At 45.9% G+C, this 15,964-nt stretch overlaps 2 protein-coding genes across 2 annotated transcripts; one reads left to right on the forward strand and one right to left on the reverse strand.

The window, feature by feature from the left end:
- The first annotated feature begins 616 nt into the window (after nucleotides 1-616).
- LOC131880662 (protein unc-13 homolog 4B-like) lies at nucleotides 617-7,818 on the forward strand. The gene is made up of 5 exons (XM_059227341.1): nucleotides 617-2,046; nucleotides 3,116-4,747; nucleotides 4,869-6,166; nucleotides 6,563-6,731; nucleotides 7,134-7,818. Exons 1-5 carry the CDS (start codon nucleotides 847-849, stop codon nucleotides 7,272-7,274), a joined length of 4,440 nt encoding a protein of 1,479 aa, XP_059083324.1. The 5' UTR covers nucleotides 617-846; the 3' UTR covers nucleotides 7,275-7,818.
- Nucleotide 7,819: 1 nt separating this feature from the next.
- On the reverse strand, nucleotides 7,820-11,928 carry LOC131880663 (uncharacterized). The gene has a single exon (XM_059227343.1). It carries the CDS (start codon nucleotides 11,873-11,875, stop codon nucleotides 8,156-8,158), a length of 3,720 nt encoding a protein of 1,239 aa, XP_059083326.1. The 5' UTR covers nucleotides 11,876-11,928; the 3' UTR covers nucleotides 7,820-8,155.
- Between the last annotated feature and the right edge of the window lie 4,036 nt (nucleotides 11,929-15,964).

Below are 15,964 nucleotides of genomic sequence, written 5' to 3' on the forward strand. Positions count from 1 at the left end.
GGGGGGACTTGATAAAGGGGAGAGCGGAAGGGGGACATTTCTTTGCTGCAAATCTTTATGAAACCATGGAAAAAGGACCGAGTTCAATTGAAAAGAGATTGAAGTCGGTCGTTGGTCAATTCAATTCGCCAGCTGCCAGCTGACGCATGTTGATGAAATATATAAGATACAGTTTCTTTAACATGCTCGAGTGATTTCTCTTTCCTTGGGAAATGGAGGAAGGAATTGGAGTGAATTGGAATGGAGAAATGATTATTTACGTTTCCTTGAACCTTTCAGATCGGACCTTCAAAATGATGTTGATTGTCATTATCCTGGACGGCATCCAGGGCGCCAAATGAATGAGAGACAAACAGCAAACAGAGGGAGAGAGAGAGACGTCAACTTGAGTAATCAGCGTGACATTTTGACAACAACAAATTTTCCTCCGAACATCCCCGAGCCAAGGATGGATGTCCGTCATTAGACGAGGAATTAATTCCCGGAGAACCGTGCCAAGGCGACCGACATCCATGATGGGTGGTGAATGTGATGGTGGTAACTGATGAGAGGGTTGCCAAACATCCATCCATGGTAATCGTTATAATCACAAGAACGTGGCTTAATTGCATTGAAAGCCCTTCCAGCCAACCTGTGCGAGTGTTGGTGTTCCTGACGGTGGTTTCTTCCCCTCAGCAATGCCTACCACTACCTTGTCTTCTTCACAAGCCGCAAAATATGACAATAAGAGGAGACAACGGAAACCAAGAATGAAATGGTTAACGAGGTGTGAAGCAAGTGGACGAAACTCGTAAACGGCTAATATACTCCGAACGAAAGTGATCAACAGCATTTGACGTTCTCCTCATGGAGTGTCTGGGCCATATGAGGACATCCTCCAGTTTGCCCAGATTAGACATGGGAAATCAGGTCAATCCGGGCTGTTTGACCGGGTGTTTTCCCTGGCAAGGTGGGGTCTGGGCTGAAGGTGATAGAAGTCGCAATCGTAAACCAATCACTGCCCTGGCCAGTCAAGGATTCTGGAACGGGATATCGGACATCAAGGAAGTGTTCACTCCCAGCAATCCTTTGCTCAATGCCAACAACGCCCAGTTCTATCTCCAAGAGGGCGGGAATCACGGTATTCGAATCACCGAACAAGGTCAGGGTGGCGGAGATGATGATGACGACCAATTCTTCGAGGACATCACCCTATTGTATCGGAGGCAGACGATGCTTTTTGAGCGATCCTGTGAGCAACTCAAAGATCTGTATGAACTGGACTTGTCCGGATCATCCGGGTCTTCAGATGCATCCTCGGTTAGTACAGGTACGCTTCGGAGTCGAACAAGTCGGACTCGTCGGATCTCGAAGAACATCACTCAGCCCAACCCTTCTCCATTTGGAGAAATCGAGACCGAAGACGTTGAGGAGTTGTACATGGATTGTGTCTACTCAGTGCTCCATATGATTGGTTGTGACGTGAACAAAGATGATCAATGGAACCTGGTAGAACACTTGAGGAAAGCCTTTCATTTGGAGCCGAAGCGACATTTGGAACTGTACGAGATTGTCTCATGCCGGCCTCAGCCATCCGTCAAGCTTCATCTGAGCGTGCTTGAAGCTCGAAACCTGGCCTCCAAGGACATATCCGGAGTTAATGACCCATTCTGCACATTTTACATCAAATCTAATCCCAGTGAGTGCTTCAATACCGGCTGTAAGGTGAAGACCCTGGAGCCGAATTGGGACGAACATTTCTTGATCGAGATCCCGTCCGAGAAATTGTTCGGGAATGACAACTCGGACCGAGAGGATCTCGTGTTGCATGTGGACGTTTGGAATTTCCATCCCGATGAGAAATTCCGTGAGAAACTCAAGCGGATCAATGAGGTGCGAGACTCCCGAGGGTTCCGACAGTTCATTGTGGACACGGTGAACTCGAAAAAGGGCCGACAAATCAATCACAAGTTGATCGGAAGCGTCGAGATTCCCATTCATGAGATCCCGGCAAGTGGTGTCAAGAAATGGTGGCCACTGGAAAAATTGACATCTTCGGATTCAAAGGTAGGAATGAATCATCCATCCACTCTTGGTTGGGTTGTGAAGTGTTTCTATCTCATTCCAAGCCTTAATCTGTCCAAAGCGAAAGTTTTCACTGGCAAACACAGGCAAGGTTGCAATCGGTCTCCAGGACTGCGCACTGAAAAATCAATCCCCGGTACGTGTGCATCGCCGTTTTCCCTCGAGGTTTTGCGCTCAAGTTGTTAAGGAATTTGAAATAATTCAAGACCAACGTCGTTTGCGAGATGTATAATGGCACTACTACTTGTACCACTAGTGGTTGTGCCTCTGCTACTCCATTCACGATGCATTAGCTTGTGGTTCGGGTATATGCAATATTCCTCGAGTACAGATCTGCTTCGGGTACAACACTCACCGTTGTACCATGTACGTAACAGGTGAAGCAAGTGAAGCGCCGAGAGAACCGAGTTAGTTGGATTAGAGTAATGAGTTCAAATCATGCTTGACTGGTTCTCAATCTGTGATCTAGATCTCTCATTTCCTGGGCTTTGTATACGACCGGGTCTCGTCTTTAGGTAAACACATACATTAAATACAATTCCATTGGAGTCTTTGGAGTCTACAGTTACCTAGCTAGGAAAGATGTGGTTCTGGAATCTAATTTATTCTTGCATAACTATCACCAAAAGGGGGAAGAAAAGTTGGCCTCAAAAAGATGCATGTTTGGTACTAAACGAATGAAAAACGGAGAAAGGATGAACAGCAGGAACCCAAACTCGATCTACAGTACACTTCAGTTCTGCTATAGTGCGTGTACAGTAGGAGTGACGAGGTTCTTTTGGCCAAACTCATTTTCAAGATAAACATGGTTGGCAATTCGTGCCATACACAAAACATCAGCAAAGGCAAATATTGCTCAGATCCCACATGGCCACGCATTGTCTAAACCATGGTGATATACACAAAGATTAGCATTGAGGAGGGGCTATGTTTTATATCGGGTTGGTGTCACCGAGAGAAAGAAAACTGATGTTTAGAATGCATCTTTGACCTTTGAAGAACCAGGGCCCTGACAAGTTCTTGAAACATTTCCTCGTTCCATTTGTTCCAGAGCTCTTTGTCTTCCAATTCATCATCCGTCGCATTGAGCGGAAAGAACCGAGGCGAGATCCATCTTCAAGTTCATCTCTCTACATCGGACAAGCCCCATCAAGTCATTATCAACGAGCATCAAAGACTTCTACGGATATTACTCTCCCACGAACTTGTCAAACGGAACGCAGCTCCATATTCATGGAAAGACTCCTTCACCAAGGAGACCCTGCAGATTCTGGCTCAGCATGCTGTTCAAGGGAAAATGTCCCGAGATGAGACGGCCTTGATCCGATGGCTCGTCTATTGTCAGACTCACTTTATCCTCCCATTGGATTATCGAGTGTTTACACCCATCTTGGAGAAGCTTCGTAAGTTTTTGCAAGTGGGTGAGGTGGACCCAAAACTCTTGGCCGGTTTCCATGAGCAAGCAGACACGTTCACGGCCCAATGTTTGGTGTTTATTCGAGACCATCGGAACCATTTGGGTGGGGGAAAATTTGCCAAATATCATGTTCAGCTAGATCATATTTTGAAGTGCCTTCATGTGATTCATTGCTTGAGGTGGAGAACAAAAGGGGATATCGTGCTTAGGGTGGAGGAGGCCTTGAGAACGAGCACCAACGAGTGGTTCCAATTCGTCGAGTCAAAAGTGGCGAAAAAACAAAGGAACCTTGAAGCCACAATCCATGAGCGTATGTCGAAGTTGACAAGATTGACCCATTTGCTCATCGCCGATGTCAGAACCAGCCAAAGAGATTACGGAGCGTTGTTCCACGAGTCATTGAGTATTCAGTATGCCGAGATTGCTTTCCGAGGCCTCGAAGTGCTCCTAAGTGCAAAGGCCAAGCCCCTCGTAGCGGAGGTATGCGACCTCTTGAAGCCTTTGTCCTTCTCCGAGGATTACGAATTGACTTCGGAAGATTTTGATTTTTCTCTCGGTACTTCTCTTTTTGAGCTGTATTTGGCCCTACAGCAATTTTATCAACAGGGCTCAGCAATAATCAACGACCTCTTTGTTGTGAACAATGGTCCCAAGCAACTAGGAACGGGGACTAATGACACGCAGTCTTACCCTGGGGGCCTGTCCCAATACCATAAATGGTTCATCAGGGCAGTGGCAAAATGGTTGGACATTGCTCTTTTTAAGGCCATTAAGAGGATCTTGAAGGCTGTGGAGTTGGACAACCTTTGCCGTCCAGTGGATGAACTGGTCAAACATACCTCGTCGGCCGTGGACATTCGAACCGTGCTCGGACAAATCAAGACGTTCTGGCACCAATTAAAGTGGCCTGATCCTGAGACAGCGTATGTGTTCATTTCCCGTATCCTTGACGATGTGTGTCGTGCAGCTGTAATTTACGCTGAGAAGATGTGCGCCAAAGTGGAGGGGAGAAACGCCAACAACACACCATCGTCATCGTCCACCACCTCAAATGAGATATATTTTTCTAAAGAAGCCTGTTATGCTGTCAATAATATTGAGTTCGTGCTTCAAGCAATCAATCCCCTTCTCGTGGAACTGGGAATGGGTGAAATTATTCAAAAGATTGAGCTTTTACATGGGGGTCTTGTAGCGGACGCGTGTAAACGTACCGTCCGAACTATGGTGAAGAATGCCGTGGAGAACGTCGAGAACCAAATACTGCACGTGAGTTCTGTTCTTCTACGTATATCCGCGTACCACGAACCTTCTATTCATTATGTATGTTTGATGTAGAAGGCATCAAGTACTCGTACTTATAACCTCCCCCTTCCTTCTCGTATTGCAGGTGTTTGATCATCTTGGGGCTCAAATGACGCCTACCATCACTTCCCATTTGAATGAGAGTCTGACTTCGTTCAGTCAGGTCTCGAGCCCCAACCATCTCACCATACTACAATTTCTGGATGAAAATCTCATATTTCTGAAGGATGGCCTCGTTCTGGCCAACTTCGAGCGAGTCCTGGTGGTGATCTGGCTGTCCTCGGCCTCCACACTCACACATATCATGGAAGAAGCTATTAGACAGAAACGATCGGTGCCATACTTCTCTTTTCTCTTCGACACTTTCCGCGTCTTGCTCAATTTCTTCTACGGGGATGCGTTGCCCAATGACCCAAGTCTCATTAAAATGGCCAAACTTCTCCGCATGTATGCCAGCGACGGGAAAACTTTGGTGCGCACGTACTACCGTGAAAGGTACATAGAGCAAACCGAGCTGCCAGCCAACAGCTATCCGTGTGGAAGCATTTCCATCAAGGCAGCTCTGTGGCAAGGCACACACTTAAGGGTCGAGGTTCTCAATGCCCGTCATTTGAAACCAGTGGAAGTGATTGCTCGAGAATGCTCAGGGGTGTCATCAAACTCATCGGGTCTCCAATCCAAGGACGATCTGTATGCCAATAGGAGGAAGAATCAACACCAACACATGGGACATGGATCAATATCCTCAGGTTGTTCCACATCATCTTCTTCTTCGGTCAACATTTACTCAACTTTTCCTCGAAGACATACATTCTCCAATCGCCCTTCGATCCCTCAATTTTCCAAGGGCCAGACAGCCGAGAGCAACACCACGAAATGGCCATGGTCTGAGGACGTTCCAGGGCATGGACTCCAACTGGACGAGGCGAATCGTGAGGAGGGCCACCGCCATTTGCCCACTTATCGCAACGTTCCTCAAAAAGCACGTATACTTACCTTACGCCGAATCAACGATCCTGTCGCCTCGTCCAATCTGGAAAACTTGGCTGCTGAAGCAACTACTAGCGCTTCGACGACCCCCATCACACATTTGCCCTCCAATGCCGTGATCTTCCAACGCCCCCGGGAACAGCCAGCCACTTTGGTTCGATCCTTGTCGTCTGGACTGACAGGATCCGTGCCAGAAGATGCAAAACTCGACTACCTCAAAACGAAGTTTGACTCCGTTCGCCTCTCCGTTCAGGGTGCCCACGTTATGATGCACAAAAACTTTGGCGCGAGCAGACAATGTAATCCTTATGTCACCCTCAAGCTGGTCCCCGATCCCCAATCCGAGTGCCTCAAAGTCAAGACTCGAGTTCAGGAGCGGACTTTATTCCCATTGTAAGTGTATGAGTGTCTCGACTCACGCAAAGGCGGTACCATGACATGCCATAATTCTCCAATGTCAAGTAAAACCCGGCCCATAACTTTACGAGCCGAAGCAGTCCATTAGATATTTTCCTTCGACTTCTAGAACGACCGTAGTTGATCCTTAACAAAGACTTTTCTTCAAGTGGAAAGTTCTGCCCCATTCAAAGCGAAAGTTTTTTTTTCAATTCTCTCTCTTGAGCATCCTATGGAGAGAAATTAAGGACCCCTCCCAAGTACAAATCAGTGTTATATTTGACTGCTCTGACACCCGCTGGGCGATGTGATGACAAGATTGATCCTTGCCAAGGGAACCAAATGTGGATGGAAGTAATCCAATTTTGGGTTTTTTTCTTTCTCTCTGTTTAGATTCGACGAGACCTTTGATTTGGTTCTGACGGATGACATTGACGTCTCGACAACATTTCTTCATTTAACAATCAAGGATCGAGGCGTGATGGGTGAAGGGATTTTCTTGGGCGAAGCCTATTTGCCCCTTAAGGAAGTTCAACAATCCAATTTGGACATCCCTCTTCAGGTGAGTGTAGTAGGGGCTTCAAAACTGCTTTGTCTGTTCGGAATCGTTCCTCTGCTGGTAAAAAAAAAATCAAGCCGGAAATGGGAAGCTGTCGGGCTCTGATGACGATCTTAAGAACATCCCATTGTTCTTATCATATTGACTCTGGTTTGCATTACAAGTACCACACACATGGTTCCTTCTCCTCCTATCGCTTTCGCTCATCTGGCTTTGCATTGGAAAAGACATCCTCTATGTGAAAGGGGGGGGGGGTATTGGATCATCATCACGAGTCAAGGCCACTCCAAGCAAAAAGCCCTGAATAAGACCTCTTGAACGCTTGTTAAAACCCCATTAAAGGAGGTTCCTACCTCGTTGGAAGGAGAGCATAATAACTCACACTAGTCTCTTTCTCTCCTCCAGGACCTGCCCCAAATCCAACTACCGCTAACAAGGCCACCACAGGCCAATCATGAGGAACTTCTGTTTGCCATACAAACACGTTGTGTAGATAGACTCACTCGAGATTTCTTGCGGAAGGAGCGGAGGAAAATGTTGCTCTAATTTCGAGTTTCTTGTTCCCTGGGATGGAGTTTCCTCTGGACGTCTGATGAAGATAGGACACGCAAGGAGCTTGTGACAATATTCTAAACAGCTTTGAGAAAGGCCACACAAAAGTTACCACACTAAGGATGATCCATAATGGAAAAGATATGAGTGACCACCAGATTCACAGATATCGTCGGGCAGAAGAGAAGGATGAGGAAGAGACGCCAGAAAACCATTCATGGCACAAATACAACATTGATTGGGTCACGAGGTCCACAGAAGATATCATAGTTCAGCGCTTTATCACACGATGACGACGATGAATGCCTTGGAGTCAAAGTTGAGAAGGGTAACTCCGTTACTTGCCCACAGGGGCATCTTTTCACAGTCTGATTGCCACCGGTCAAAACATATCTGCTTGTTAAACCCAAATCTATGCCTGATTGGCTCCCAAAAGGACCGGAGGACCTCCAACGTACATACAGTATATCTGTGTATATTGTAAACTGGTTCGCAATAACGTACTACATGAACCACTACGAGGAAAGAAGCAAGAAGAGTTATGGTCAGACAAAGAAACATTATTTTGACAAAGTACAAAAAGCCAATAAAAGAAAGAACACAGCAACCGTCTGGCGCTTTTCTTTCATGTGTGTTGTTCGCAAAATGAAGTCGTCGTCGTCGTCGTCGTTCAAGCTGAAGAGCAATTGGGTCCTTCTTTTCATTGCCAGCAGGTCACGTGGCGCTAGTCGTTTGTCGTCTATTAACCCACTAATTCCGGATGATGAGTGAGCGACCTTGAATACCCGATTAATTAGACGATATCGTTGGCCTGCATGATAAATTTCTCTTTTATCGCTCCGTGGTTCCAACCATAGAACGATAAAAGGCCATTGTCAGCATTTTGGCTCTCGCTTCATTTCATTTGCCCCTTTCACTAAATCAATAGACTCTAAATCCAGCTTAGCTGACGCCATCAAATTTGTGGTAGTCGTTGCTCGTTCCACAGACTGCACGGTTTGGAAGCTTTGGATGGAAATTTTATCCACTTCCTCCGAGACCCTCGAATTTGTATCACGGTATCTACTACATCCCTTCAGTTCTTTGGACCGAGGCTGTGTGTGGTCGCGCTGATCCAAACTGACCCACCCGGTCTTTGGCCTCTTACCAACGGGGTCCTCGGAAGGCTCCAGATATGATGGATTCTCCGCACCCAGCACTTCTGACAGAATGGATGAGAAGTTGCGCGGGGTCATTTCTTCCCGCTGATCCAAGGACCAAGACCTTATTCCGGGTCCCAACATGAGCTGGGCATTGCCACGGACACTGCTTCCCAAGTGACCTGGTCTGCCAAAGTCAACACTCACAGTTCGGCTTCGAGTGCCTTGGGACGCTTTGGAGCCTCGTCGGAGAAGTGCAGATGCTAAGGAGGTCTCTGGCAGTGCCTTGAGAACCGTTCCAATCAGAGCTGGTTCCCTTTTACCGGATTGAAGTGGGAAAATCACTTCGTCATCGGCCACGGCGTTTTTCCGACGAAGTGAGGCCTCCTCTCTGCGAATGCGTTGTTCATTCTCCTTCATTAGCTTTCTCGCTCTAGCATTTAGGATTTGCTTCGCATCCGGATAGTCTTGAAGGACCGCTTCCAAGTCGGCCTTTTGAAGCACAAACAGATTCGAGAAGCCCACCGAGATCACATTGGCTGTTCTCTTATTCATCCCACCCACTCCCAGTAAGGCGATTTCCCCAAAGACTGAGCCTTCCCCTAAAGTACAAAGCACCCGACCATCAATGCCACCGAGCACGTGGACCTGGCCCGATTGAACGATGAACATCTCGGTGCCAATGTCGTCTTTCCGGCAGATATGGTCGCCGGGTAGATAGATGACTGGCCTGAGTTTGATGACCAAGTCCTTGAGCAAGCCCGGTTCGCAGTTTCGGAAGAGCTTGACCTTGACCAAGGTGGGATAATGCACTCGCATCGCGATGTCTGTTCGCGTTTTAAGAGGTAGGAATTCCAGCACTTTGGCCTCATCAAAGCTCTTCTGGAGCTCCCACGTGTAATGCATCCACATTTTCACCCTTCCCTGCACCTCTTTGTTCACTTTGTTTCGATTCATGTAATCCACCACAGCATCCATTTGCTTCTGGAAACTGGAAGCACTCTTGCGTGCATTGCTCACAATATCTCGAATGTCTCCAATGAGAATAGCAAAGACAAATACTCCCATCAGCCAAGAGGCTGTCATAAAGAGGATCTCGGAGATGTTCGTCGGCTTCTTGTTCTTTCCAATGGATGTGGCAGTTTTTGTAGCAAAGTAGAAGCATCGAATGTATGCACTTCCCTGACCGTTGTACACGAAGGTGTTGCTCCCGATCCCTTCCCAATCCGAAATGGCATAGTAGGCACAGGCATTGAGATGAATGAGATAAAGCATGTAGTTGACAGTCTTGACGATGCGGAGGATGTAAGGCTTGGCCATGACTGCGTCCAGACGGTAGATGAACTCCCAGAAGGCAATTACCTTGATTAGCCGCGGGATCCGAACGATTGTATAGTGGAGGCCGAACCAAAGGTAAAGAATGTCGGTGGGCATTAGTGCCAACAAATCAAAACGAAAAGAGCCTTTAGTTACATAATGGATGGTGAGGCGTCGACGGTCTTTCACCCAGAATCCATTCTCCATGTACAGTAAACGGCGCTTGAAGACCAAGAGGTCCAGGAGGTAGACCAAATCACCACAATAGTCGCAAAACAGCCACATAAACAAATTATCCGGGGACTGGACGAAAGGAAAGAAAAACCGTAACGGGATTACCCAAGCGTTATACAAAAACACTAGGGCTTGAAGGGCCAGCCAAAATATGTTAATGTACCCGCGGGGATCGATGAACTCAACTTTCTTCCCAAGTTTATGCCATGACCACTCATCATACCAGCCAAAGTCAACAGTGGACTTGGAGGCATATAACGAGGCATTGAAGTCCTCATAGACCATGCGTTGTAATGCTATGGTCCGGAGTCGGCTCAAATCGTTGTTCTCGTCCTTTGAAACATCCAGCTCCTTCTTGGGCTTCTTCTCAATCAGGTTGGGGTTGGAGCTAGTATCATGGACAATCTGGTTATCATGGTGACCCGGGTCCTCATCGTCTTCCGAGGAATGGTCAGGAGTGGGTGGGAACTCCAATCGCTTTTTGACCAAAGTGGCTCGCCGACGAAATTTGGACACAATCCCGCGGATCTTCTCTCCCAAGGCCTGTTCCCGGTCGGGAGCGAGGATGGAGGACAGATCACTTCTCATGGAATGATTGGATACCTGAGAGGTATCCGAGCACACGCTCTGCCTCTGATGATTGGATTGGAGATGTCTCCGTCGAGATAAGACCGGTGACAAATTCTGAGCAAAGATTTGAGGGTGACGTTGGCATACGGAAGAGGAATTGGATGTTGATGGGGGCAGATGAGCAATCATCAAGGACGGATGAAGTGAGAGAGGAGAGGAAATTTGTCCCGAGAAGTCGCTCAAGGCATTGGAGTCTTCTAACAAAGCGAGTCCAGGATTATCACAATCGAACGACTCATCACTCACGTTGAAAATGAACGAGGGTCTGTAGTTCTGCTGACTTTGATAAGCAATCAGCGGTGGGGAGCAAACCAGGCCTTCATCGAGGCTCTGGAGGGTTGAGATTCGATCCAGATCTCTTATCACAGATTTCTTGTTCAGAACAGAGGCACTTGGCAGTGAAGCGGGTTCAGAAATGGGTGTATTCGAAGGGACCCGAGTGAGCCAGGGCTTGTGGTTCCAAGGCCTTTTGACGGCCTGGAGTTCTTTGGGAACCTCGTGGACCTCAACTTCGGCCCGAACATACACGATATTATCCGAGGGGACGGATTGCTCGTACAGGTTTTCATCCATGTCGATCGAGACCGACTTCAGGGAGTCGTCCTCGTAGTCATGCTGTGCCATCCAATTCTCCTCCACAAAGAGGTCCCCAGTAACATCCCCACTCCCACCGCCCAATGTAACCCAAGCACCATCATCCAACTCGGATCCATTGTTCATCTGAAGAGCGGCATTCTTCTCCTCAAGAAATGGAACTATCACGTCCACGTTCGAACCTGATTTGCTGGCCTCTTTTGACAAGGTTCGCTCACTCTCGGTGAAGTTCAGATTCCTGCCGTTCACTTCATTGAGCATCATAAGCTCGGTATTTTCCACTCGATCATCGAAGCCACCTCCCATTGGGAAAAGTGGGTCGGAATTGATTTGAAATTCATTCGAGTGCGATTCCTGGTCCTCATACCGCTGCCTCGTCCTCAGCTCTGAGGGAGCCACGCGTTTGCCATAATGAGCCTTGAGTTGAGACCCGGATCCAAACTCGTCCTCGTCCGCTTCTACATCGTCGTTGTTGTCGATGTTGGAGTCCGTGTGTGAGATGATTCCCTTCCGTCTGTTTCCTGGCTCGGGTCCATTTTGTGTCCGTTCCCCACTATTTGTCGTTATCTTTTTGGTCCTCCTTTTGCCCGCACTTCCTCCCTTGTGGGAGCTGGTGCCAACAAGAGTCAAGCCAATAGATTCTGTTGATTTTGTGGTCATTATATTCCACTCATGTCTCATTCAATGGGTTGATCTCCTCTGTGGATATATGCGAGTGTGTTCCCAGTTCTCTGAGGTAAGGGGGGGAGGGGCGGTAATTGTGGGTGCTTGTTGTTGTTGTCGCCGTCCTCGCTGGAAGCTCACATTACATTTACCGAATTGCTGGGGAGACCGAGTCAAGATCGAGGCTTTCGCTTATCTAACCTCGAATCATGAACGTACATACGATGGGAAGGATGCAGGAGGCCTCTGCGTCCAGACTAAGGAGGTGTAAATCAAATTCCACCCGATACTACTATCATGTGGACCCATGTCTTGTGTGCCCGAAACCCACTCTACCCCAAGCAGTTCATCCTCGATCAAAACACATGGGCCTGGGAAGTGTCATCCAAGTCGACAAAACACATAACTCTTCCCGTCATGACAGGCTGCCGAAATTGATCAAGCCTCGTTCCTCCTCACTGATCCCTCGTCTTGTTAGGGCTTGAGACACACCCACTGGGCACACACAGCCCTCACTGAAGCCTTGTTCCAAAAAAGCCTTGATGTCTGAGCGTCAGTCTGGAAAATGGAACACGGGGATGGACGATTTGTTGAACTTGTTGTCTTGAAGACTCTTTCCACTAGTGCCTAGATTCACATGAGCGATTCATACAACGCTAGATATTTGCTCACGGCCTTCAAGTAAATAATATCAGAGGTGATCCAGTGTGTTCCCTTTTTTATCCCACTGACTGGCAATGAGACAGCAATGGCCTCACGTTGAGCAATGTGTCACAGGACTAGAAGGAGCCACTCGGCAATCAGAGTGAGTTACACCTTGGTGAGCAGTTATTTATCAATGCCGCCACAGACGACCTCACAGACACACACACACACACACACACACACACACACACACACACATACACACACACGCACCCACTTGCTCACATATACACACCCACACACACACGCACACGCACTCATCTCGAGTCCTCCTGTTCCGTTTCGAGTGTGCTTGGTCTGAGCCTTGACAACCACATAAATATGTCAAAGACCTTCACCTCGCAATACGCGAAGATTGATGTTCGAGTTCTGCTAATGAGAATTGCGGTTCCCAAGGATCGCTCACACCTATGAGACTTCATTCCAGCGCGGGGTGAGGAATTCACACAGGTAAGACGCACAACAGCACCATCACCTTCACCACTATCACCAGATGAGGCCACAAACGAGCGGCCCTTCCATGCATGGAGGACTACTGTGAGGATGTTGTAGGTAGGTGCTTCGTTCTGAGGCCACCTTTCCAAATTGGTATCACTGGAGTCTGTGGGCATCCGTAGTCATAGCTACTCACGAATCCACTCTCTACGAGACACAGAGATATACAGAGATGGAGAACTTGGGAGAGCAAATTAACCCAAGGGTTTCATTGTCTCCATATTCGGAATATTGTGTTTCCTCGCTCTCCGAGACAAAGATTCTAGGAAGACTTGCCTGAGATGCAAATGAATGGGATGTTCGAGGCATTAACTGGTCTTAAAGGGTCAAGGGCCATTTCTTCTTATCCGATGAGCGCCACAAGGTTCGAGGTTGGAGAGATCAGCACCTAAAGGTCGAAAGGTTGAGATTTCTGCAAGAGAGAATTGGACGTGCTTAAGATGATGTTTGTCTTTCGGAAAGCTAGCATGTGAGGGTGACAAGGTCGGTTTGGACAACTTTTTTTAGGCACAGTCATCCGATCGAGCCCATTGGTTCAATGTCTGGGATGTGGGAACGGAGCATTCCAGATATGATCCATCTTGGAATGAATGCTGAACAACCGTTGTCCGTATGTCTGGCCAATTATAATACGAACTATTGCCACTGTGGACGTTCATACGTCGTATAACGATTATGAATCCATTCAGGATTGGAAAGATATTAACCTAAGCTGATGAATGAGACCAGGATTTCGCTGGAGCGATGTGTGCATCCATCCAGATACCATTACAATCTGATGGTTTCTTTGTTTGTGTTTTATTCAAAGGAGATAGAACCACAGAGAATACAAGTTAACATTGAATGCAGAGGGTTCGTTTTTCGTATATGCAAGTCTCAATGCATTTCCTTTATAGAAAATAATGCAAGAAAATGGAAAACGATTGTGATGGAGAGACTCACTTATTGCCTCGTATGTACGAGTAGGTTTGTGCCTTATTCAATCAATGTGTCAAAGATGCATTAGACACATTTAATGAGGAAAAGTAGCATTTACGTTGTAATTCATAAAAAAATCATTTTCAAGCAATTTTTTGCTGGAATGATCTTGCAAAATGATATGATAAAAAATAGATTTATTTAATAAATAAATAAATTTGTTTAAAAAATGAAGATTTATTGTTTGTGTATTGATTTAAAATTTCATAACCTTCTATTTAGCAGACACTTAGTTATTACAAGTTGAAAGTTGCGTTTTACACCTTAAAAGATCGAAAAGTGGCTTAACTATGTGTCCAGTTATTTCCAAGGCATAATATTGTCTTTTTCAATAAAACGACAAGAAATAGCATTTTTCCATTTTCCTTAAGATTTTTTTTAAAAGCTAAAAGTAGCAAAATAATGTCACTTAAAAGTTCCAAAACATGTAAAATTGCCTTTCATTTTTTGTTAAGTGCCAAAAGCTGCACTATTCTACGATGTTCCTAAAGTACTATTCAAAAGATATATGTGAGAGTTTAATTTTCAAATTTGTCACTTTTTGCAAGATTTTTTTTACGTACTAGCAATGTTTTTATTGAATGTCAACAGAATTTTGTCAAAATTCCAGATTAAGCTTGATGAAAGTTGCGATTGGCAATTGTGACATCAAAATTATGAAATATTGACATTAAGTAAGTTTCAAGTTCCATTGCAATCTATTTTTCGGATTTTTCTACCAGCTTCCACTTATATTTTAGGCAAAAAAGCATATTCTAATTTTTGGCAATTGCTGTAAGTTAAAACCCGAGAAATTTGTTGTCAAATTTGAAGCAAACGCAATCTTTGAAAACGCGATATCTTATCGTTAGCTCAATTGATTTGGATGAAATTGTAGTTGGAAACGCAACTAAGGTTACTCCCAATATCCCTTGACTACGTGTTTAAAGTTTTATCCCTTTGTAGGTTTTAAGTGGATTAATATTCTAATCTGAGCTAGAATCCAAGATGATTTCTACAAAAGTTGTTCCTTTTGTGCCAATAACAACGGAAATCATTATCAAAAGTCTTGGCATTGGCAAAAAAAACCTTCATAAGTATTGTGGGTAACACCTTGTGTGCAGAGATATTGAATTAAAAACAAAATTATAAATAAGCGGTTACGTAAACAAGTTCAAGGATGAAGTAGCAGTTTTTCCTCAAGGATCCAAACCAACAATGAATCATGAACATACATTTCAATAAGTCCTGGTTTTGCCTTTAATTTTGGGTTGGTTCCTTTACTCAGAAAGATTCCTCAAAAATTCAAATATGTTCCGGGAAGCAATGCACGGGAATTTCCAACTTTTTCAATTGCCTAAGGACAAAAAATGGTTTAAGTCAATTCCACTTCAATCTTTCGGTTGGTTTTCGATGTAACTAGCCATCGATGAATTATTCAATCTCCAACTGCGACATTGAGTGGAACCATGAATTGGAACTAACCGACTTTCAGTGGTCCCCGTCATAGAGCTCACGCATTCAATTTGAGGACGTTCCACGCTTCAATGAACTTATTCAATACAATTTACCCGTCGATCCAGTGGCCTTACCTTGACTCCAGTCAAACCTTGACCATGCTAAACGAATACAACGAGTCCTCAAGACAAATAGAAATGCATCTCAGTACTCTTGACCGTTCCATTTCCTATCCACTCACTAGGGATTGGAGCTGGAATCACTGTTCCAAAGCACTACTCAAAACTCCCGAGCAACAGATGAGGAACGAGATGATGGTGATGCAGTTCAGAATGTAGCCAGAGTCCGATCGACAATGAGAAAAAACACCGCTCTCTTTCCCTCTCCTTTTCACGGAGAGAGAGCTCTGAAGATTGCGGAACGAACGCGTTGTTCCACCCAAGTTCCGTGTTCCAACGATGTTCCTTGGAACAAAGTCCGCGAGAAAGGGAA

Source organism: Tigriopus californicus, chromosome 5, assembly GCF_007210705.1.
Source record: "Tigriopus californicus strain San Diego chromosome 5, Tcal_SD_v2.1, whole genome shotgun sequence".
Taxonomy (NCBI): domain Eukaryota; kingdom Metazoa; phylum Arthropoda; class Copepoda; order Harpacticoida; family Harpacticidae; genus Tigriopus; species Tigriopus californicus.

What these genes read in the sequence shown, in the direction of transcription:
- LOC131880662 (XM_059227341.1), top strand. Translation starts at nt 847, where the DNA reads ATGGAGTGTCTGGGCCATATGAGGACATCCTCCAGTTTGCCCAGATTA. An exon ending in TGACATCTTCGGATTCAAAG is followed by an intron (nt 2,047 to 3,115) that starts GTAGGAATGAAT and finishes CATTTGTTCCAG; the next exon opens with AGCTCTTTGTCTTCCAATTC. An exon ending in ATTTGGACATCCCTCTTCAG is followed by an intron (nt 6,732 to 7,133) that starts GTGAGTGTAGTA and finishes TCTCTCCTCCAG; the next exon opens with GACCTGCCCCAAATCCAACT.
- LOC131880663 (XM_059227343.1), bottom strand. Translation starts at nt 11,875, where the DNA reads ATGAGACATGAGTGGAATATAATGACCACAAAATCAACAGAATCTATT.